Source organism: Simochromis diagramma, unplaced genomic scaffold (assembly GCF_900408965.1).
Source record: "Simochromis diagramma unplaced genomic scaffold, fSimDia1.1 OVJJ01000596.1, whole genome shotgun sequence".
Lineage (NCBI taxonomy): Eukaryota > Metazoa > Chordata > Actinopteri > Cichliformes > Cichlidae > Simochromis > Simochromis diagramma.
Window position 1 is genome coordinate 5,909,304 of NW_024387245.1, and position 22,622 is coordinate 5,931,925.

Sequence of the window (22,622 nt, forward strand, 5' to 3'; positions counted from 1 at the left end):
TTTATGTACCAAAGGAGCCCTTCTTTATCATGTAGAAAAACGAAAAGATGAATTGCACTTTTTATTCTTATCTTAAGATATGTTAAGTGTGTAATTACAATTCTTTACACTTACAGAAATGCAGACTTTCACTGGCCCACTTAAGTTTAAAGAGGGCTGTAGTTCAGTTCAGTTCAGTTCAATTCCGTTGTATTTAATTTTATTTCTATTCTATTCAATTAAATTAAATTTTTCAATTCAATTTTATTTATATAGCCCCAAATCACAACATTTGTCTCACAGACTTTATACTGTAAGGTAAGTGTGGGAAGAAACCTTTTGACAGGAAGAAACCTCCAGCAGAACCAGTCTCAGAAGGGGCAGCCATCTGCCGCGACCGACTGGGAGTAGATATATATCTAACCTATTTATCTAATTTAATAAAACTTAAAAAGGAAAGCTAAAAGAAAATAGGGGAAAACAGAAGTGAGAGGGACAGAGCGAGAGTGAGATGAGAGGGTTGTGCTTTTATTTTGAAAAACTGTATAATTTCGTGCTTTCCCCCGTCCCTGCTCGGACAGAGCTCTTTGTGGGAGCCGACGGTCCCGCATCGCTCTAGCCTTCTTGCGGGTTTCTTCTACCGTAGCAGCATAACGGGGCTCCGGCCTGATGTCCGAGCTGCCTCAGCTTCTGAAGCCTGTTTGAGAAATGTTTCACCAGAGTGCGGAGGAGGCGAGAGACACCAGCTTTAGCAAAACAGGTGGGTCTTTTGTTATTTTTCAGGGTGTTTGGTATATAACCAGTTAGCTGCCGCAGACTGCTAACTGAGCACCGACATGAGACATCGTTTCCCGTCCCTGCTCTGCTGACTCTTGCTGTGGAGAGGACCACCTAACTAAAGGTCGCTCTGGGGGGTTGGATTACATGTAATTTTATCTGACTGTGTTACCGCCTCGGATTGATTTTTTTTAAGCTAATGAAATATTCTCGGTCCTGTTTAAATGCATTTTTGTCCACAGCTGAAGGCCAGGCGAGGTGTTCTGGGATTTTTAGCGCAAACAGTTTTTTGCTGATAAAACACTGAAGCTATAAACAGCAGATTAAAACACGGAAGTTTTCCCATCAGCAGCCGCAAAGCATGTGCATGCAGTGGAAAACAGGAGAGCTCTGTTTTGTAACTCGATGTTTCTCGGATATTAAGTTCATAAGGAGCTGTTCTTCTTCTCATTTTTATTACTACAGAGTCACAATATACATGTAAGAGCTCTTATGATTTTATCGCATTGCTGTAGTAATATTGCCATTGGCAGGCTAGGCACACAAATGTGGTTACAATGATTTATTTATAAGATCAGGATATGTCTTTATAAAGTAGTTTTAAACGGTTTATGTCTCAGACCTCTCATTACTGTGAACATGTGTGAGAGCATGACATCACTGGTGTACATTCTTTGTGAGTCAGCAGTTGTTAGACCTTGTCCTCTCCATCCCTTGATTTGATGCCCCAGGGCTGGGCAGATGGACTGAGATCGGAAGCTGTGATAATTCTGCTTTGTACAAATGGGCTGTGAAGAACGATCTCAAGTTTTTGGCCTGAATTTCTTTTCTTTTCATTTTCTTTTCCGCGTTCTAGGCAACAGTTTTGTGGTCAAGGACCTCTTTATAAAGTGTGAGTGGATCCATCAGTGGATTGTGGCTTTAGAAAACACTGTCACTGCTGATATGTAGTGCTGATGTAGACTAGCAACTCAGCTGCCCCATAACAGCCTTATGTAGACTTTTATCAGGATTTACTAAGTATTAGCTAAAATGGAAAAATAATAACGGGAAACTAATCAATGCCTTTGACTTGCTGGATCCAGATCACATAGTTATGTCGTTATTGCCACATAGTGCTGGGAAGTGCTGGAAAAATTGTTAAGTGCAGGGATCCTCCTTTGAAAAGCTAGAATCGGACCAAGGTAGGATTAGTCGGAGCAATCGTGACTCAAGAGTTGGGAGTTCGCCTTGTAATCGGAAGGTTCGAGCCCTGACTTGGACAGTCTCGGTCGTTGTGTCCTTGGGCAAGACGCTTCACCCGTTGCCTACTGGTTGTGGTCAGAGGGCCCGGTGGCGCCAGTGTCCGGCAGCCTCGCCTCTGTCAGTGTGCCCCAGGGCAGCTGTGGCTACAATGTAGCTCGCCATCACCAGTGTGTGAATGGGTGGATGACTGAGTGTGTAAAGCGCTTTGGGGTCCTTAAGGACTAGGAAAGCGCTATACAAATACAGGCCATTTACCATTTAGTCTTTTCATATATGATTTCTCACCTCATTATTTTCAAATGATACATTATTTGTACCACACAGTGTCAAAATATGGTGGAAAAAAGCTGATTTTTGTCGCTTAAAATTGATATTCAACTCCAGCACATTTGGAGCAACAAGCCTGGACTGGATGCTGTTGACACAACCCTGAGATCTGGGTGTAATACTTTCAACAACTGTGAACTGATGAAGGGATCCAAAACACGCTGTTCCTTAGTCATCTCTGCTGTATGGTACGTGATAACAGGGCGTAGAAGACGTTAGTAAAGTGATGCTCTCTGTTGCTTTGGAGGTCCTATAAATGTTTGCGGCACTTAAATGGAAATTTGTGAAGTAGTTGCCAAGGGAATATTGAGAGATGTTTCAAACACAGAGGAGTTTATAGCGTGTATCAATCTAAGTGAATGTAATAAAACTTCCTGCCTGCAATAAGTGCTGGCAGCACTGGTATCTATCCATCTTTCTGTCCACATGTGTACAGTTGCAAGAAATTAACCAGAATTAATTAGTTGTAAAGTGGTCTTCTGCTAAGTTACGCTAATAGGCCGTCATAATCTTAACTGGAAAGACACAGTCATGAGTGAGATGTCATTACTGTGCAAGTGTTGTACCACACCTCATTTCTTTAGGGGTGGCTTCTAAGATCATTAGAAGCCACCCCTTCTAACAAAGGTATGTCTACCTTTGTTCTTCAACACTACCTGATATCTCACAGGTAGCTTTCTTGTAATTTCTATGGGTAGTCTTCAGGAATAGTTCTTCTGGAATTACATGCAAAGCTCTTCTAGGATGTTTGCTGGTATTGCATCGTGGATCAAAATCTAGGGGCACTTTTGTGCTTTCATAATTCCATTAGTTTTGATAAGATTCCCAACACCCCTTGTTGAAATGCAACCCCAAACCATGACTGAGCCTCCACCGTGTTTTGGCTGTACATACTCCCAGTTGTACCTCTCTCCTGACCTCCTCCTATGACACTTTGACCCAAAAGCTTCAAATTCATCACTCCATAAGACCAGCTGTCGCTGATTTTTAGCTGAGCTCATATCTACCTCAGCTTTTTCTCCCTGTTTCCCTTCCTTAAAAATGGCTTCTTTGCTGCATTTTTTTTTCATTTTCGTATACTGCAAAATTATTTTTATGCCTGAAACTTCTTCTTTTGTCCTCCACTTGTGCAATTTCTTCATGCTGACGTATGCCAAGTTTTTAGCTAATGGCTATTTGGCAATCAACTTGGAGCAAAAATAGTAACGAACTGTCGAAAGATGCAATTTAAAATGAGTTTGTTGCTAAGTTGTCTGCTATGTGTAGACACAACACTCGTTCATCCCTTGAGTTAGGTGTCTTGTTTATGCTTGTCAGTGTTAAGTGAAGTAAATAAACAAATAAATGAAAATAATTTCTCTAAAAATACTCAGATACTCAATCAATCAAAAAGCAGCCAGTTAGTTAAGAAAAAAGTTTTGAAAAACGTTCAGAAAGCCTGGAGAATTGTTGCTCATGACCACTTTAAACAGTTACAATAAAGTCTGGCTCCTTGGAAGCAACATTTAAAGAAATTCGTGGTGGCTTGAGACATGGGCTTATCTGTTTGTTTTTTTTTTATATATGTTTTGAATCAGTGTCCTGTTGTATGACCCAGCCTTTCAAAATCTTCTGCTCGTAGACTGCTGAATTAAACACAAAAATTAAATTCAGTGTTTTCGATTGGAAAGTCTTCTGAACTTGCAAAACAGCTCCAACCCATAATGCTACCTCCACCCTGCTTCAAGGTTTGGATTAACAGGCATTTCTAATCAAATATAATATTCTACAAAGACATCCTTCCAACATACTCCTCTCTGATGACTGTTGTATAGTTGTGGCAGACTTGTGATATGCTAGCTTTGCTGCATTATTTTTTAAGTTCTATTTGAAGGTTTTTGACAGCTCTCACTGTATTTGGCTTTGCATGTGCATTACCATCCCTTTTGGGTGATAGTAGTGTATTATATCCTTGCAAATGCCAGTAAAAAAAACCAAGGAATTATTAAGGCATAAAGTATCTCATTTTTTAATTACTATTTGAATATTCAAAAATCATATCCGTTTTTAAATATCCAGCCTAGTTGAGTTGAGCTTTTAGCCTTAGTATAGAGTGCCCTTTTCCCTCAAAGTATGTTGTTTATCTTTGCCAACAAGTTCAACTTTGTCTCTTCTGTCTACTAAAAGTTTCTCCCAAAGGTGTCATGTGCACATTCAGTGGGGTTCAAATCACATTGGAGACATGCTGTCCATCGTTAACACCATCTTGTTCAGTGTTTTCTCATCATGGACACATAACAAAGATTATAGCACATTTTTCTTTTTCCTTTTCTTTTTATTTTGTTATCATTTTGGGGTTTTTCTCATCTCTTTCACGATTGCATGCTGTGCTCTGATCTTTGCACTACGCACACTCTTGTCCTGCGCTGCCTGTATGTGTACATTGATGATGACCTTAAGTCCTTAGAAAGTCCTTCAGTCCTTTATTTTTTTAAGGTCTTTCGAAAGTTGTTGGTATTAAAGTATGCCTACCACCAAAAATCTATCCTAAGGAGCAGTAGGGAGTGGCACCCATACGAACCTGCGACTTATTCCTGTGGGATTTTAAGTTTAAGCCCCACAGGAAGAGGGTTTTTTTCCCCTCACTGGAGTTCATTTAGTTTTTGGAGATTAGCTGTCAGATATCACTTAAAGCTACTTGGGGTTGCTTGGGGTTATTTTAAAGGAAAGTCCATTATATACTGCAAAAGAGGCATGTCCATTTGTTTTTGTGACAAACCAAATGGACACTAGTGTCCTTGAGGGAAATTATTTCTGGCTCTGTAATACACTGGCTGTTTCGGTGGTCAGGTTCACCTGCACTTCGCCTGCACAAAGGCATCTCTGTTTGAGAAAGAAAATCAGGAGAAATGTACTGCGGTAACATAGCAAACAAGAAAGAACACAGTCACTATATTATCCTGTCTTGACCTTTTTTATTTTACACCAGGGATAGTGACAGGAAGTCCTTAGTTCCTCAGAGAAGTCCTTGGTTGAAATTATTAGAGGGATGATTTTGGAGAAGTGTAGTGTGGTTCAAGGTAAGCTGCTTGCAGACTGGTGTTTATTTTCCTGTGCCAGGATGAAGTGAAACAAACCTCGGATGTTCTTTTGAATTAAAGATATTAGTGGCACATTGTGACCTCACCGGATCATCCATTATTATTGTTAGGGTTATTTCAGAGCCTGGTGTGAAATTCTTGGAAGATCTTGGCAATTAGTTTATGTTACATGGAACTTGGAGTTTATATGAGCTTATTGTGGCAAACTTGTGATCTAAGTGACACACCAATGACTTCAAGACACAAAAGTGAAAATATGCAGCAGTTTCACTGTATTGCAAAACCAGAATTTCCATCTGTCACATTTTAAAGTTGAGCATGTCAAATGCTTTTGGGTTTGTCATGAATCTGTTGTGGTACAGGGAAGTGTACACTGCACTGGAGTCAAAGATAGCCTGTTGTGGAATAACACCATCTGACTGGTTACAGTTAAGGGTATTGTGGCAGCTGTTGGGGTCTCAGTGTGCTGTAATTTCTGTGTTAAAGCAAAGCAGAAGCCTAACGAAGGAGGCCAACAGCGACTCCGCTGCCATTCTGGTTTGAACTGGATAAAAAACAATGCGTTTTTGTGAGGACTTGCGCAGCTATCTTCTTTCATAAGGTAGGGGGTGGTTGAACAAACAGGGAGATGCAGTTTTTGTTGTTTTTGATTCTTCCTTACTGTTATAAGAAGAAAAATAAGTAGTACTATTACAGTTGATTTGTTTCTTCTTCTACTATCAGATTTGTGTCCACATGAAACTGTATTTCTGTGTAGGAGGTTATACTTGGGCTAATATGATCCTTTAAAACATCTTGAATTGTGAAAAAAAGCTGCTTTGACTGCTCTATTTTTTTATTGTTCAGTCTATTGTTATTTACTGTTTGAAAAAGATGCCTGATTGTGGTTTTTACACACATACTCAAGCCTCAGGAGTTTTTCACTTTGGGGGATTTGTGTTTTCGTGTGATCAACAGCAGCTTTGTGTTCAGTAATGGGTTTAGCATCCATTTTCAAGTTGTTTTTCTTGATTTTAATTTAAGTATTCCTGCTTGTTCGGATTGTTCACTTTTTGGGGGAAAACAATCAGGAAATTTGTTTAAGATGGTTTTGCAGGATTTTACATAGCTCCTTGGGAGAATACATTCCTTCGTGGCCCTTTCTGTAAGGAGTAACATGTTAAAACGTATTCATTCTGAGAAAGGGCTACGTAGCAGTACAGGTGGAGACACCGAGTCTGTATGAACATGCCTGCTTCGGGGTCTGTGCTGCTATTGCCTCTGCAATGTGCTGTGTCCCATGCAAGATGCTCAGAGGATCTTTTGTTTAGTTGTAGGACAAATAGCTATCAGAACTATCGTGTTTTGTGTGTTTCTAGTCTGGTAACCTCCACTTCTTTGCTCATAGGTGCTTGTTGGGCTACATCAGGATAAAAGGCAAATTGTAAGTTAGTGCTATTTGTGTGTGTGTGGCATTTATTAATTTGCTGTCTGACTTTTTAAAATATTCACATCAATATTGACATAACATAAGAGCAAGAAGGCAAGACTAAAGCAAGCTTCCTTCCAATTGTGCAGTGTAAAATGAAAGGATTGTGTTTATCCTGCTATATGAAATGGTGATGTTATTATGGTATCCATTTAGTACTATTTTCAGTGCTGTGATATTCTCCAAGACACATTGTGGCAAATATGTTTGATTGCTGTTGGGAATATGGGTTTCCACTGTATAGATGGTTTAATAATTTGAATCATATTTCATGCAAAAAAACAAGACATCCAAACATTTGCTTCTCCAGTGCACCATCAGACTCTCTCTGGTTTATGTATTTGTAAATTGACTGTGTCATAGTTTTGGAGTGTAATTTAATGTATTCTTTCAGGAAACCATAGTGGACATTCTTCACTATTTCATGGCATTTTAGAAATAATGAATGAGGAAATAATTAGAGGATTAATTCCTAATGAAAACAATGGTTGGCTTAATCCCAGAAACTGGCATAGAAGCTATCAAAGAAAAACAGCTATTCAACTGGATTTCATAAGGAAAAAGCTTAAAATATTCACAACCAGCTGCCACAGTCAGCTGCCAACAGGCAGGAATAATATTTTGAGTGTAATTTATACAAAGTTTTGCCCCAAAGCATTAAGGTTTTCAAAACACAGTTTAACCTAACATGTCATGAACTAATCCTCTGTTGTCTCTGCTTTTTTAGATAAACCATCATGATTCCCGTCACAGAGCTCCGATACTTTGCTGACACCCAGCCAGCGTACCGCATCCTGAAGCCATGGTGGGACGTTTTCACAGACTACATCTCAATCGTCATGCTGATGATTGCGGTGTTCGGCGGGACGCTGCAGGTCACACAGGACAAGATGATCTGCTTGCCTTGCAAGTGGGTCGTTAATGACTCGTGCGAAGTCATGCCCATGCCGAATCTGACCACCCACTACGCACCGGAACCCAAAGGCATTCAGTATGACCTTGACCGACATCAGTATAACTATGTAGACGCAGTCTGCTATGAGAAAAAACTACACTGGTTTGCCAAATATTTCCCCTATCTGGTGCTACTCCACACTCTAATCTTCCTGGCCTGCAGCAACTTCTGGTTTAAGTTCCCCCGCACGAGTTCTAAAGTGGAGCATTTTGTCTCCATCCTCCTCAAGTGCTTCGACTCCCCGTGGACAACGAGAGCTTTGTCTGAGACCGTGGTGGAGGAGAGCGACCCCAAGCCTGTGGGGAAAATGAACGGTTCGATGGACAAGAAGGCCTCAAGCGTGAGCGAGGATGTTGAGGCCAGTGTGCCCATGCTCCAACGAACAAAGACCAGAATTGAACAAGGAATTGTTGATCGCTCTGAAACTGGAGTTTTAGATAAAAAGGAAGGGGAGCAGGCCAAGGCCCTTTTTGAAAAGGTTAAAAAGTTCAGAATACATGTAGAGGAGGGTGATATAGTGTACCGCCTTTACATACGTCAGACCATTATCAAGGTAATAAAGTTTATACTGATATTTGGCTACACAGCCCACTATGTAAAACACATCAGCTTCAATGTGCTGTGCACAGAGAATATTCAGAATCTAACCGGGTACAGCTCGTTCCATTGCGCCCATCCGTTAGCAACTCTTTTCAGGATTTTGGCCTGTTTCTACATCTCCCTGGTGGTGGTTTATGGACTCATCTGCATGTACACTCTTTGTTGGATGCTCAGCCGCTCCCTGAAACGATACTCCTTTGAAGCAATCCGTGAGGAAAGCAGTTACAGTGACATCCCAGATGTAAAGAACGACTTTGCCTTCATGCTGCACATGATAGATCAGTATGACCCTCTTTACTCCAAGCGCTTCGCTGTGTTTCTGTCAGAGGTGAGTGAAAACAAGCTGAGGCAACTCAACCTGAACAATGAGTGGACACTGGAGAAGCTACGGCAGCGTATCACCAAGAACTCCCAGGAGAAGCTGGAGCTGCACCTCTTCATGCTCAGCGGGATTCCAGACACGGTGTTTGATCTGATTGAACTAGAGGTGCTCAAGCTGGAACTTATTCCAGATGTTACTATCCCTCCAATCATCGCCCAGCTTTCCAACCTAAAAGAAATGTGGCTCTATCACACCCCGGCTAAAATTGAGGCTCCAGCTCTGGCCTTTCTAAGAGAGAATCTGAAGTCCCTCCACATTAAGTTCACTGATATCAAGGAGATCCCATTGTGGATCTACAGCCTGAAGAATCTCAGAGAGCTGCATTTAACCGGGAACCTGAGTGCTGAGAATAATCGTTACATTGTCATCGATGGGCTCCGAGAGCTCAAAAGTCTCAAAGTGCTACGGCTTAAGAGCAACCTCACTAAGCTTCCCCAGGTGGTAACGGATGTGGGTGTGCACCTTCAGAAGCTCTCCATCAACAATGAGGGCACCAAACTAATGGTGCTCAACAGCCTGAAGAAAATGGTCAACCTGACTGAGCTGGAGCTCATTCGTTGCGATCTCGAACGTATTCCGCACTCCATCTTTAGCTTGCACAACCTGCAGGAAATCGACCTGAAGGACAACAATCTGAAGACGATAGAGGAGATCATCAGCTTCCAGCACCTGCACCGCCTCGTGTGCCTGAAGCTGTGGTACAACCAGATTGCCTATATCCCCATTCAGATCGGAACACTCACCAACCTGGAAAGGCTCTATTTGAATAGGAACAAGATAGAGAGGATCCCCAGCCAGCTTTTCTTCTGCCGCAAGTTGCGCTTCTTAGACCTGAGCCACAACAATCTGACCAGCATCCACCCAGATGTGGGCTTCCTTCAGAACCTGCAGTATTTTGCAGTGACAGCAAACAGGGTGAGTAGCGAAGAATTTCTTAAATTATTCATTGTAGTAAAAGTTATCAAGTTCTCTCATTCTGCAGTCATGTTTCCACCCCTTTATCTTTCTCATAGATGTCAGTAAGGTTAGCTTAAAAACCCGATAAGTTGTTGACGAAGGTCAGCCATTATAAATATCTACATGTTCTTGGTGTAGAATTATGCCTTTGAAGATAACAGTAGGACTGTAGTGCTTCCCATACAAAGACTTTACTTAGGTGGACCACCCAGGTATATTGACAGCTGTCCAAGTCTTTGTCTAAGGGCGCTTTTATAGTTTGTTTACGCTGGTCTAAATTAGTTGATGAATTTGTAAACTTGTAGCTTTTTCCTGTGGTTTGGCTTCTTTTCACACACAAAAAAATCCAAGTGAACTCCAAGCGAACCAAAATGTGTCATTGCTATGTATTTATTACAAAGTGTATATGGTATTATTTGTATAATGTGTCACTTTTCTCCACAAATCTAGCCTCCCTCACTGTGTTAAGGTGGCAGATTATCATAAACTTGGTTATTTTTCATTAACATGTTCAATCATGCTAAAAATTCACAGTTGGATTGAAGCCTGTGGTTTCTGGTGAAGGAGATCATTTAAAACTTAACTCAGTTATTTGCTTTGGGGCATTTCATTCACATTTGTTTACTGTGAGAATTTAAAGAAACACTTGGTGAATTCTCCTGATAATACTGTTTTGAACACTGAGCATGCATACAGCATCATGTGTTTTTCAGTAAAGGTTATTATTACTGCTGTTTTACTAGACTTTCTACTGCGCTTGCATGCTGAAAATAGCTTCCAGCAGGTTTGTGTGCGGCTACAAATAGCTCCATTAAATGGGGTCCTTTTGATGTTTTGGGCTCTCGGGGCCTCTTTTCCTTAAAATCCTCTTTAAACTTCCAGCACATTATCTATCCAAATAAAAAAAAAAAAAGGTTTTTAATGTTTAGAAGTTTTTAACAGAGTGTGACTGCATTGTTGTTTTCAAACAGAGGTTCATGGTACACAAAGTAAACTCAAGTCCTAAATTTGTTCAAACCTTTAAGTCTTTAGCAGACATGCACGAATTGTGAAATTCTTTGCCTGTATCACGTTCTGGTGGTTACATCGCAAACCCACTGTTATTTTATTGTTCTAAATATCACATTTGAGTCAGATTAAATTCCAGTTTTACGTAGTATTGGGTGTTTGCTCCATAGTGTAAGTCGCTGGGTCAATTCAGAATGGAGACTAGCCTCTTTATGGGGTGGTGTCAGGAAGGGCATCCTGCGTAAAATTCGTAATCAGATGTAAAATTGTTCTGTCAACCCGTAGCTTTATTGTTGAGTGCAAAACCCATGGGACGTGGGAATGTTTTTTTTAGCTAAGCTTCGAAAGACCTGGTTGCATACATTGATTGGTCAAACACATGAATGTAGTATCAGGGTAAGATTTGAATAAAACATCAGCTGTCTAAACATCAGCTGTGCTCTGCTTGGTTGATCCTGAGTAATAGGACAAATTTCTTTGTTAATAGCTAGCACTCCAGCTACCTAAACTAAGCTGGTTAAAAATGCACACAGTAGTTATATTTAGTAGAATTGTGTAATAAGGCTTTAACAAAAGATTACAAGTAATCTAAAATGATGCCTAGATTCTGTTTACTGGTGTGATACTCAACTCTCAGAGCCGGCATCCAAGAACAGCTGAAATTAACCAAACCTGGCAAAACATTTGAACCAATCAAGTCACATTTAACTCAATGCTGTTTTGGAGGTGGCAGCAAGAGATTGCTTGTCTGTCGCCAATACAGATGCTTTATTTTATGGTTATCATAATTAAAATAACCCAGCTGTTTAAAAGTCTTTTATCTCGTTATTAACCGTCTTTAAGTTGCTATAGTAAATGTTGGATCTGCTCATAGCAGTCACCAAAGTCGATACTGGCCTACACCGTGTTCACCCATATATAACTGCAGGCCTAGATTTAACCTAGTTTTGATTTTGTTCCTGTGATCCTGCCTGTTTGTCGTAGTTTTAATTGGTTAGCATCTGAAATTAATGTGATCTACAACTGAGCTGCTTATTATGTGAAACATGATTTGCTTAGTAACTGCCTCAGCAGGCCAGGGTAACTGCAACCTCCTCCTTTCCTCTCCATTTCAGATTGAGACGTTGCCCCCAGAGCTGTTCCAGTGTAAGAAACTTCGTACTCTGAATCTGGGGAACAACTGCTTGCAGACTCTACCATCACGTTTTGGGGAACTGACCGGGCTGACTCAGCTGGAGCTGCGAGGGAACCGTCTGGAGTGTCTTCCGGTGGAGCTCGGCGAGTGCCGACTGTTGAAGAAGAGCAGCCTGGTGGTGGAGGAGGACCTGTTCAACACGCTTCCCTCAGAAGTGAAAGAGCAGCTGTGGAGGGCCGATAAGGAACAAGCCTGAGCCGAACCACTGTGGACAGCTGCAGAGGAGAGAAGTTTGATCAGAGGAATGAAGAAGCAGTGAAATTTTGTGAAACTTTGAAAGAGATGCAGCAGTTCTGGCCCAACAGGCACAGGAAAGTGATGGCTTTTGGAATTGTCTCATGCCTGCCAGTGGAATAATCTCATAACCTAGCTTGGCGATGAAAGGTGGTTTGGTATTGTGGCCTTTCAGTGTTTCATCCAGGTGATGTTGAGTATGCATGCCACAATAGGAACTGTCCAAAGCAAACCCGTTTATTTAAACTTGCACGATTCAACCTTGCCAGTGATCTAAATGTGCTGATTATCACTACTTTACTATCAACAGGAAATATGCACAGAAGAGTGTTAGCCTGACGTTCTCTGGCCTCGAGACTGAAAATCACCTTTGAGTTTTATACGGTTATATCTGCAGATGAGGTGCAGCGTGCCTCACTGTGCTAGCAGATGTAATCGAACAAATTACAGCGCAACTGATAGCCGATGTGTTGAGGCATGAAGCTTCGCTGTGTTGTTTTTCCTTCTGGCTTTCTTTATGCTCGACTTACTCTGAGGCATTTTTTTTATGTAGACAAAATGACTTGATGAAGATTAGCAAATCATCTCACGGGTGATCTCACAGCTTAGGCCTTAGCTCAGAAGATGAACTTCAAAGAAACAAAGCTGTCAAATATTCAGTGGAAACAAATGAGAACACACTCTACAGTTCAATGTCTAAATACCCTGCAGTTGTTAAACTATAACGTCAGTCTGTGAGGCAGGCTGTTTGTTAACTGCATGGGAAGTTATGGTGGACAAATCAATCTTCTTTCTTTGAATCTTTCTGTTTCAACGAGCATTATACTTTTTTTTGAGTGTGTTACTTTATCAGATTTAATATGACACCTTGTAATGTGTTGGGAAAAGGCCAAGAATTTATTTTGGTGTACTTTTAAATTGTACCATACATTAGCATTATGTTTGGGCCTGTGAGAAGGGCTGTTTTATTGTGAATATTGGAATGCAATGTTATGCACAATAGACGTGTAGTTTTGGTTTTGCATTTATTTTAAAAAGAAATTGTCAAAGCTATACCCATATTATTGTTATTTTCTTTGCTATGTTGTAATTACATGTAATTATGTGAGGTTAGCTGTCCTTGCATTACAAGTCACAGCGGATTTCTTTTGGTTTTGTTTTGTTTTGGGTTTTTTAGTTAAAATGTATGGAGCATAGATACTGCTAATCACACATCGAGTAGATAATACACTTAAAAAATGAACAAGAATGAAGGTACTTTTTTCTTCTTTTCTTTATTCCTCTTTTTTTAATGCGCCATATGATTTATGAAGCTTTAGTCAAGCTTTACATGTGTGGGACTCCCAAAGGAAATGAACTTCAGATGTGATAACGGAAAGTTTAGATACTTCCCGTTTGAGAAGAGTTGAGTCAAGCTTCAAAAGCAGACACTTATATGTAATCTGTTTATCTAAGTGACAGATGAGGACAAACAGGAAATGGAAGAGTGGAGAAACATTTAGATCAGACAACAGAAAGGAAACATTTGCAGAGAGAGGGAGAGAGAAAACGAACATGCAATATGTGATTCCCACCATCTATGGACCAAATTAATGTAACATGCGTGGTTTGCTTGAAACACTTTCCTTATTAAGGCCTTTGGATTTAATAGCATCATTTGGACTAATTCTGCCATGTTTACCCCAGCCAAGCATCTCTTGCAGCTAATATGGCCTTAGATTTTACAAGCTTTATACCCCAGGAATGATTGCAAACATCACAATCTTGGCTCGTTTTTTATTTCTTGTGCTGTAAAATGTATAGCTGAAATATTTAATGTGTTTGTTTCATGTGTACCGTATTCTTCCTACCTGCTGTTTTTCTCTTTTGATTCAAGCTTTTTAAAGGAAGGTTAACTCTAATGATACAATTATACCTTTGTTCACGGTATATTTTGTTTACTGAGGCCTTGACTGAATCCAAATGTCCTTGTAGGGGGAACTAGTAAAGCGCTCCCATGCGGTATTAAAAGGCAGAAATAGGAGCTTTAGCTTTATGTGAGCTGACGAGCAACTAGTGCTAACATTGCAACAGAGATTGCAGATGGAAGCAAAAAGGGAATAATGCCAGAGGAACAGATTCATCCACTGGAAATCTCAGCTTTCCTGGAAAGGATTGAATACTTAAATTGAATTGCTTGCATACTGCGGGATAAATGTGAGCAGTGCCAAGTATGCGGATAGGGACTGTTGGCCTCCCGCCTGCCAATCAAGCCACAAAAATAGGCAAGTAAATAATGTAGTAACATAGAAATGTGTATGATGTTGGGCTATAACTGGCAGTTTACTCTGAGTTAGCCCATCTAGTCTGATTATTGATTGTTAGTATTTTTTAAAAACAATGTATCATGTTGTTCTTCATTGTTGCCAATACGTAGCGTTCCTGTTATTGCTAATTAAGGTTTTTATTCCAGGAAAGTGTCACTTTCAAAGCACTAATAACTGGCCTTAGTCAACTTTAGGTTGTCTGTAAAGCTTTCTGTTTGCACACAGCACTTAAGCAGTGTACAGTGGTACTAATGGCAGACAGGGCCCGACTGATATTAATACCGATATTTGGTGACTTAAAAAGCCAATACTCCGATATTTTTCTTTTCTCTTTCAAACGCACTAAACATAAACAAATTCTCCTGATGTATTTTATGTGTCGTTATTTATTCACCTCCGCTCTGCTGGGATCAGGCGGCTGTTGTGTTTGCGTCGTTCCAAACACGCGTTGATGAAAGGGAAGTTGCAGACTGCCCTCCGGTGGACAATCTATGCAACATCAACACTCATGACATGGTTGAAGGATGTTTCTCCTGTCTCTTCTTTTTTTAAAGTTTTCATTTATCAACAACACTGTTGTAAATGCCAATACCGATACATTGGCGAATAGCTAATATTGGGCAATAATATTGTTGTGTTCTAATGGCAGACTTTAGATTTACAAAGCACTGGTTGCTTGATTTGAGCCCAAGGATAACAACTGTATGCACATTTTTTGTTATAAAATTTTAGCCTTAACATGTGGGTCACATCATTAGTTCTGGGAGTTCAGACATATATAAAAACCTAAATTATTTCCTAGTAGAGCCTGTATAGTCAGTATAACTCGCGAAGATGGATGGTGCTCATTCACACTCTCTCACACTACTTTGTCAAAATTCCCATGAATATGTTTTTATCTGGGGGTTTGTTTGTTTTTCGTGCGTATGTTTGGACACATACGCACAAATATTATGGTGACGAGTTGCCTTGGTCATTTTTGTTCTGTCCTTCGAGCTGTGACTCGGCTCTACAGTCCTTCACCGTCATGTCCCTCTGAGTCATGCGTCTAATTTTCAGCCCACTCCCTTTTCTGTTAGTGAATCAGGTGAAGGTCTGAGGAAAAGGTCAGTCAGACATTCCCACGAAACCAAAAGGAGGAAGTTTTGATGACTCATACGTGCTCCTTGGTTACAAGAAAACTCTAGCAGTTTCAGATATAGTCTCAGCTCATTTTCACCCAAACACACTAAGTCAGTGCGTATAAAAGCTTTTCTTGTTTTTGTTCTTCTTCTTTTTTGTTATTTTCCAGCTTTTCCCAATTCCTTTTGTGTGTTTCTAAATTATGTATCACTTAAGCAATGTTTGTGTGAAGCAGCGTGACTGGTCAGTTTATTCTTGCTCATAATCATCATTCATATTGCTGCTGGTTTCCCTTTGGACACTGCTGTTTTTGAATAAACAAAACAGGACTTCACAACTGAGCAGAAACGACTCTCGACAATCTTGACTTACTGTAAATGGAGGTGAGCTCACCCTCCAGTGTGGGCATTGTGTACATCAGTATATCATCTGTTAATATTTCCCAAGATTGTACATTTCCAGACAGTTTCATTTCCTTTTCATCGCCCTAGATTTTTCTTAAACTGCCGTGGTTGCATTATATTTCTGCCTGTGTATGGAACATAAATCATGATTGTATTTGCTCTGTACAATTCATCTCTGTATTCTGATGCCTGTGGATCAGGGAAAACGGTTCATTTCCATCCATTTCATTTGAAACCATGTGTGCGTTGATACTGGAAGGAATGCTTTTAAACCTAAGCACCGATCACGTTAAATGTAAACTAAAAGTTGGATGGACGGACTTGTTTCACTCAGCACTGTCTGTATCACAAGGCCTTTTACTAATTGTTGCCAAGTGGACTGAACACTGGCTTTTTAAGTGGGACGTCTGTAACAATGGACAACTGAACTTTGCCTAATGTTCAGGCTCTCCTTTTGTACCATTACAATATATGAAAATAAAATAAAGTTAAAATTCTGTTTCTTGAGTGCGTTGATGATTGTTGGTCAAGTCCTGAGCGCTATGTTTGTTAGACCTTTGCTACTACTGACATCTGACTTGCCTTTCTCTTCCTCGGAAGTGGAACATCCAGAGTATGCAAAATCATTTTTAGCAGCACACTGCACCCACTGACTAAGAGAAGGACAATTTGTTGTCAGTGTTCGCCCTTTGCTGCACTTCTTGTAGGAAAGGTTGAGATGACCCTTGTTTGTATCCACTCTTACTGAACAGTTTTTTCCTTCTCTGATATTTTTTTTAGCACATTGTAAGTACAGATTATAGTAGTTTTCTACTTTCCAGTCCTGTTAATCATCTTGTGATTCTTTTAGAGAGATGTATTAGAGTAGAGTAGTTGTTCTCAGTTTATTAAGTAGAATTACGGTTACATGCGTACATGGCTATATTCAGCAGGGTGGGAATCACCAGACACTTATGATACAGTATTTTGCAGTTTGCAAAGTATTGCAGTAACATATAAATCATGTCTTCAAAGTTAAACTTTTTCAATATCTGTTTTATTTAATTAAAATGTTTTAATTCATTTTACATTTTTTTATTTTAAAAATGTAAAATGAGACAGTCAAGCACACCAACACTAACAAAAAAACAAATGTTGCCATATGTAGGAGTCAGTCGGCGAACAAGTTGAATGAGGTCAAGTTGGCAATTGTGTGAAATGTTGATATTGTGATAAATCATCAAAGCTCACATTTCTTTTGCTGTCTAATTCATATTTAACTAATTTATAAAATTTTCGCTCAGCAGTCTTTCTGTTCTAAAGGAATACAACCAGAATACAACCAGCTGGCAGCCAGCTTGACAAAGGGCCATTCAGACTGATGGCGACATGTTGGTAATCTGTCTGCATTCAGAAATGAGACAGCAATTATTTTCAAAACTTCAAAAATTTGTCTGAGAGTAATTGCACACAGTCCAAGTCAGACTGCAGTTGTTAAATGAAATGCAATCATCAGGCAGCCACCGAAGTGTTTTTTATTGATGGAAGGAGGCTCATGTCCTACTCGTGTGACTGAACCGTCTGCTTGCTCTGAGTTAGGAGGCAGCTTTGTAACCCGTACCTTGACATTATTGAACAAATGTGGGATCATCTTGACAGAGACTGGAAAAAGAAAACAGTCAACATCCAAAGAAGAGCTTTAAATGTCCTGCAAGGAACCTAGAGAAATATTCCAGAAGAGTATTTAAAGAAATTAGAAGAAAAGCTTGACTGTGTTAAAGGATAAATGTGGTCATACCAAATATTGAATTTCAAACTTGTTAGAACAGTACAAACTGTGTTTCCTTTATATAGTGTATTTCTATGTGTATTTGTACATATTTCAGTAAACAGCAGAACTGTGTGTTCAAAGCATTTATTAAAGCATTTATTCTTTTAATAATCATCTAAAATTCACCATTTCTCAGATACTTCTGGTGAATAATCATGATGCAATACATTGAAGTATAGTAGGTAGAAATCTGCTCATGCATCTGTAATAACAATAAGAAAATGACTGTTGGTGGCTGCTTTGCTATTTTTACTGAAGTAAAATCTATAAGTAGGCCTCCTTCTTTCACCTCTGCTTGCAACCCCCTAAAGCAAGTCCCGACTTGATGATTGGACAAAATGAGGACATCTATTCTGTCTGACAAGACAGCAAGGGATGGAAGCTCTTTCAGTATGTAATGTACACTGTATCTGCTCTGGTCGGATGCTTTTATTTGAACTTTATTCACATGACTGTTCTTAGCATATCATTAGATTTAACCAGCAGTACTTAATCATATGAAGTACAAAAGGAAATGTTGGGGAAATATATTTTAATATAATTAGCAATAGTGTTATATAAGAGTACTCTATTGTAAGCATTGCAAGTTTATTTTAAATTGTTGTATTGTTGTGTTGTTATTTAATGCATATAGCACGAAGGGCCGCCAGTCGGCGCTGTGATTCACATGTTCGTTTACATCAGTGACATGAGCGACACATAGTGGTCATTCCATGTTACTACGGCGCAGAGTTATTGGTTGTATCCCAATTCAGGGTCTGCAGCCTTAACGGTCCACAAGGGCCGCGTACTCAAAGACCGCTAAGACCGGAAGTGAGAGGCTTGTGAAATGGGACGGTCTAGCCTCGGTCGCGCTGCCCAGGTTGCCTAGCAACCATGATACTAACCGCTGGAAACGTTTCACACAGCTTTATTTGACAGAAATGAAGGAAACATTTTGTTCATTTGTTTGTTTGTTCTTACATGAGCTTTGTTTGATTTGTTGAGTATCTGAGGCTGAAAAACATGATTGTTGGGCTTCATTTCTGTACTGAACAGTCATTTTAAGATTAGTTAGTAAATAACAATTAGCTAATGTTGTTCATGAGACTAAAGTCATCTCACTTTGGTAATGTAAATATAATATGGCCAATATATTTATTATTGTATTAATCATTATTAGTTATTACAGCAGTGAGCTTGAACTCCGTGTCATTCACTGAGCCTCAGTAAAGATTCAAGTTGCATTTATTCAAATTTCCTATCACCTTAAATCTTCACTCAAAGACAAGTATCTTTGACAGTGTATATATAGATGTATTATATATAAGAGACAAATATTGTTCGTTTAATATGTTGGCATTACTAAATTTGGCTCAATGCTTACATATATGTGTAAGAAGAAAATGTACGAGCTGTGATAACTGTTTCTGATAGAATAAAGAATAGACTGATATATTAAATATTCCTTTATTGGGTGAGAAAATCAGACCATGTCTAAACTCCTTAAGTCATACAGAATAGATATCAGAGCCTTAAACAGGCTGACTTCTGCTAAATGGGACAAACTGGGCAGAGGGTAAACAAACACATAACATCCTTATAGAATATGATGTAACACTATAGATCAACTTACCTCAGAATATATAAAGCATATAAACAATTACAGCAATATGATGCAACAAACACAGCAGTGCTACTAATCCAAAATACTCAAAGCTTCATAGAACTGAAACAAACATTTATTTTTAGCTCCATTCTGCTGCTGATACATACTTTAGGTTTCTGAACATTAAACTTGTTGCTGCCTTTCATAGTGTGTAACTTGAAGGCCCTGAGTACTTTCTCCCACACTGAAAACACTGGAATGATCAAATTATTTGAACATTACCTAATAAGACTGATTCAGCACAGACAGTTATGTTAAACTTTCCTAGCAGTTCTTCACAAACAGGGAACAGTCTGTCTATTCTCTCCATCTGTCAGCTGCTGCTGGCTCTTCCTCCTCCTCTTCCTCACACACTGCTGAGTTTGTCCTGGTGGATCATCAGGGGTGCAAAGCCTCACAGATGATGTGCAGCAGTGGGTCCCTCAGTCTGTCCTCACTCTGGACACTTGCAGTTGTCACACATGGAAATCAAATGTGTGATAAGCTGCAGGATTCAAACACAAGTGTGACTTATAAACACATGTTCATACTTTTATTACACAATCAGAGAGAAAGAAACAGAGAGAGAGTGCAGAACAGACAGACAGGTGACAGTCTCAGGTGTACACACTGCTACAAAACAGCACAAAAGAAGGAGGATTTAGTGTTTGTGTTATTACTAGTGCTAAACAAGAAGAGTTCCCAGATGGTACAGTGGACACATGTGTGACTCCTGTAATTAAAGCATCTTTCTTTTAGCTTAACGAGTGAACCGTCAGCTCGTTCAAACACACGTTAAAGTCCGTTTGGCTCGACACCACCGAACAGAGGCAGCAATATAACATAGCGAACATTAACAGTGCAGTGGATCCTGCTTGTGCCGTGATATTCAGGACTGCAAACTGAGCAGCATCACTGACTTTCAGCTTGTTGTGTTTGTGGATATATGACTGCAGGGGCGATTTTAGCCCATTTTTGGGGGTGCTTCAGCACCCCCAAAATGAATCAAAGCACCCCAAAGATTTCTTTCCTTTTTTGAAAATATTTGCTGTTTGTGGGACACACTACTAAAAATACAAAAAGCATACAGTACTTAATTGAGATGGAACATTTTAACAACAAAAGTATAGATAACCCCCCCTCCCAAAATGGTTTGTTCCAGCTGGCCTCTCCCCTGCTCTGGCTCTAGCGCCGTTGCTGCCAGAGCCATGGTGGCTGAGACGCAGCAGAGCGGAGATGTGGGTACCTGGCTTAAAACAGGACATATTAGCTGCATTTAACCTTCAGTTACTCTTTATATAGTTAGGTAGGAGTCAGACCATGTTTCTTTTTAGCTGAAAAACATTACACCAGGTAACCTGCTGTGTTGAAAACGTGTTTCCCGACTATGTTTGCTACCCTACAATCCGTCCTGCTCTGTAGTAAAATCAGCAATATTTGACCGTCCTGTTAATCTCATTGAAATGTATACAGCCTATTTAAAACCTAAAACTTAACATTGTCCGTAGCCTGCTGTTGTCACCACTGTTGCTACAACTGTTTGAAATGTAATGAGAGAAACTGGTTATTTTGTCATGTGCCGATATTAAACCCAAGGTACTAACTAGCTAACTGACTGGATTCCCATTAACCTTATAACTGCTGTTGTGTGTGTGTATGTGTGTGTGTGTGTGTGTGTGTGTGTGTGTGTGTGTGTGTACAGAGAGACAACCAGGTTCATAATGGATATGAGGAAGTTTTTTCAAAAAAAGGAGCCACATTCAGGTAAAAGTGTAAAATCAAATGATCCGTCAATAAAGGATAATGTTGGATCAGTGTTTCAATATTTATATCTTTTATTAGATGTGCATGTGGTTTGGTTATTTGTCTTTTGGTTGAAAGTACACTGAGAGAGGACTTTTTTATTAGTGATCTTAATAGTATTTTTTTAATCTAATTGAATACAATCTATTTGTGTATGATTGTCAGTCCAAAGAGGGAGAGAGGAAAGAGGAGAACATGAGGAGAAAGTACAAGGTCAGGATGAACCAGGTAAGAAAACAGGCAGGGAACAGTGACAGGCACAACAGAAACTGTTAAACTGGCAAAGAAAAAAAACACAACTAATTTTACTCGTACAATCTGGAAGTTGTGTTCTCCCTATATTAAAGCTGCTATACAGAGTCTGCAAAACAAACTGGGTTGTCAGCCCTGGCACTGCATTACCATGTTGAACTTCAGTCAGAGGAAGTCACGGTTGCCAAAGACTTTTTGAAGCTCAAGAGTGAGGCTGGTGCCATCCCAGATATGTTAACATTGTACAATCTTCTGGATAATCATCTTCCCCACACTGAAAACTGTTATTCAGGTTGCCCTAACAAACCCAGTTAGCAGCTGTAGCTGTGAGAGGTCTTTTAGTGTCTTGAGTCAGCTCCATACCTGGCTGAGAAGGACCATGGGTCAAAGCAGACTCCAGCACCTGGCTGTGATGTCAGTTGAGAAAGAGATGCTTGAGAGACTTGACCACCAAAATGTGATAGACAGATTTGCCAACCTCAAGGTGAGGCGACATAGGATAAAAGAAAAGAAAAAATCTGCAGAGCCATAGTAGCATCTGCACTAAACATCTTTTCATACATTGTATACATTGTACCAAAGGCCAAGGTGTCTCATTTTATTTTAATTTTTTAATAATATTTTGTATATTTCAAGGACTCTATTTTTGGAGTGTATTTTTTTATATATCTGTATTATATTATACATACACTTTAAAAGTGAATCTCTGTCCAAAAAATGCACTCAGTTTACTTTTTACTCACTATAAGAATCATTTTCATCATCAGTTTTTGTTTTTTTGTTTTCAAATTCCAATCCATTCTTCTTTAGCAGCATTTAAATAACCTTCATCAGATTTGATGGTTTTGTTACAGACTGGTCAAAAAAGTGTTTTGCTTTTCTTGCACAAATGTGGGATTAAATTGTGTTAAAATGTACAAAACAGTGATGTCATGTTTTGTGACGAGGACCCAGGCACAGAGAGACTTGCTGAATTTAAGAATCTTATGATTTAATAAAGAAATTTGCAGACTTGCACAGAGATGGTAAAATTATGATGACTAATAACGGAGATGAAGACAACAGACGATGAGGACAGGGAGGAACAGAGG

The 22,622-nt window shown here is 39.6% G+C and overlaps 1 protein-coding gene across 4 annotated transcripts; it reads left to right on the forward strand.

Annotated features, from left to right (window-relative positions):
- The first annotated feature begins 550 nt into the window (after positions 1–550).
- Positions 551–16,546, forward strand: lrrc8aa (leucine rich repeat containing 8 VRAC subunit Aa). Of its 4 annotated transcripts, none has more exons than XM_040000151.1 (4): positions 551–739; positions 6,796–6,831; positions 7,604–9,728; positions 11,894–16,546. In XM_040000151.1, exons 3-4 carry the CDS (start codon positions 7,614–7,616, stop codon positions 12,167–12,169), a joined length of 2,391 nt encoding a protein of 796 aa, XP_039856085.1. In that variant the 5' UTR covers positions 551–739; positions 6,796–6,831; positions 7,604–7,613; the 3' UTR covers positions 12,170–16,546. The 4 variants fall into 4 exon arrangements, with proteins under 4 accessions (XP_039856085.1, XP_039856084.1, XP_039856086.1 ...); XM_040000152.1 differs by lacking the exon at positions 551–739 and adding an exon at positions 3,670–6,009; XM_040000150.1 differs by lacking the exon at positions 6,796–6,831 and having other exon boundaries at positions 552–739.
- The last annotated feature ends 6,076 nt before the right edge of the window (positions 16,547–22,622 follow it).

Bases quoted from the DNA above. Each gene is read 5' to 3' on its own strand.
- lrrc8aa (XM_040000151.1), top strand. From the start codon at position 7,614: ATGATTCCCGTCACAGAGCTCCGATACTTTGCTGACACCCAGCCAGCG. The intron at 9,729-11,893 runs GTGAGTAGCGAA...TCTCCATTTCAG, and splicing joins TTGCAGTGACAGCAAACAGG to ATTGAGACGTTGCCCCCAGA.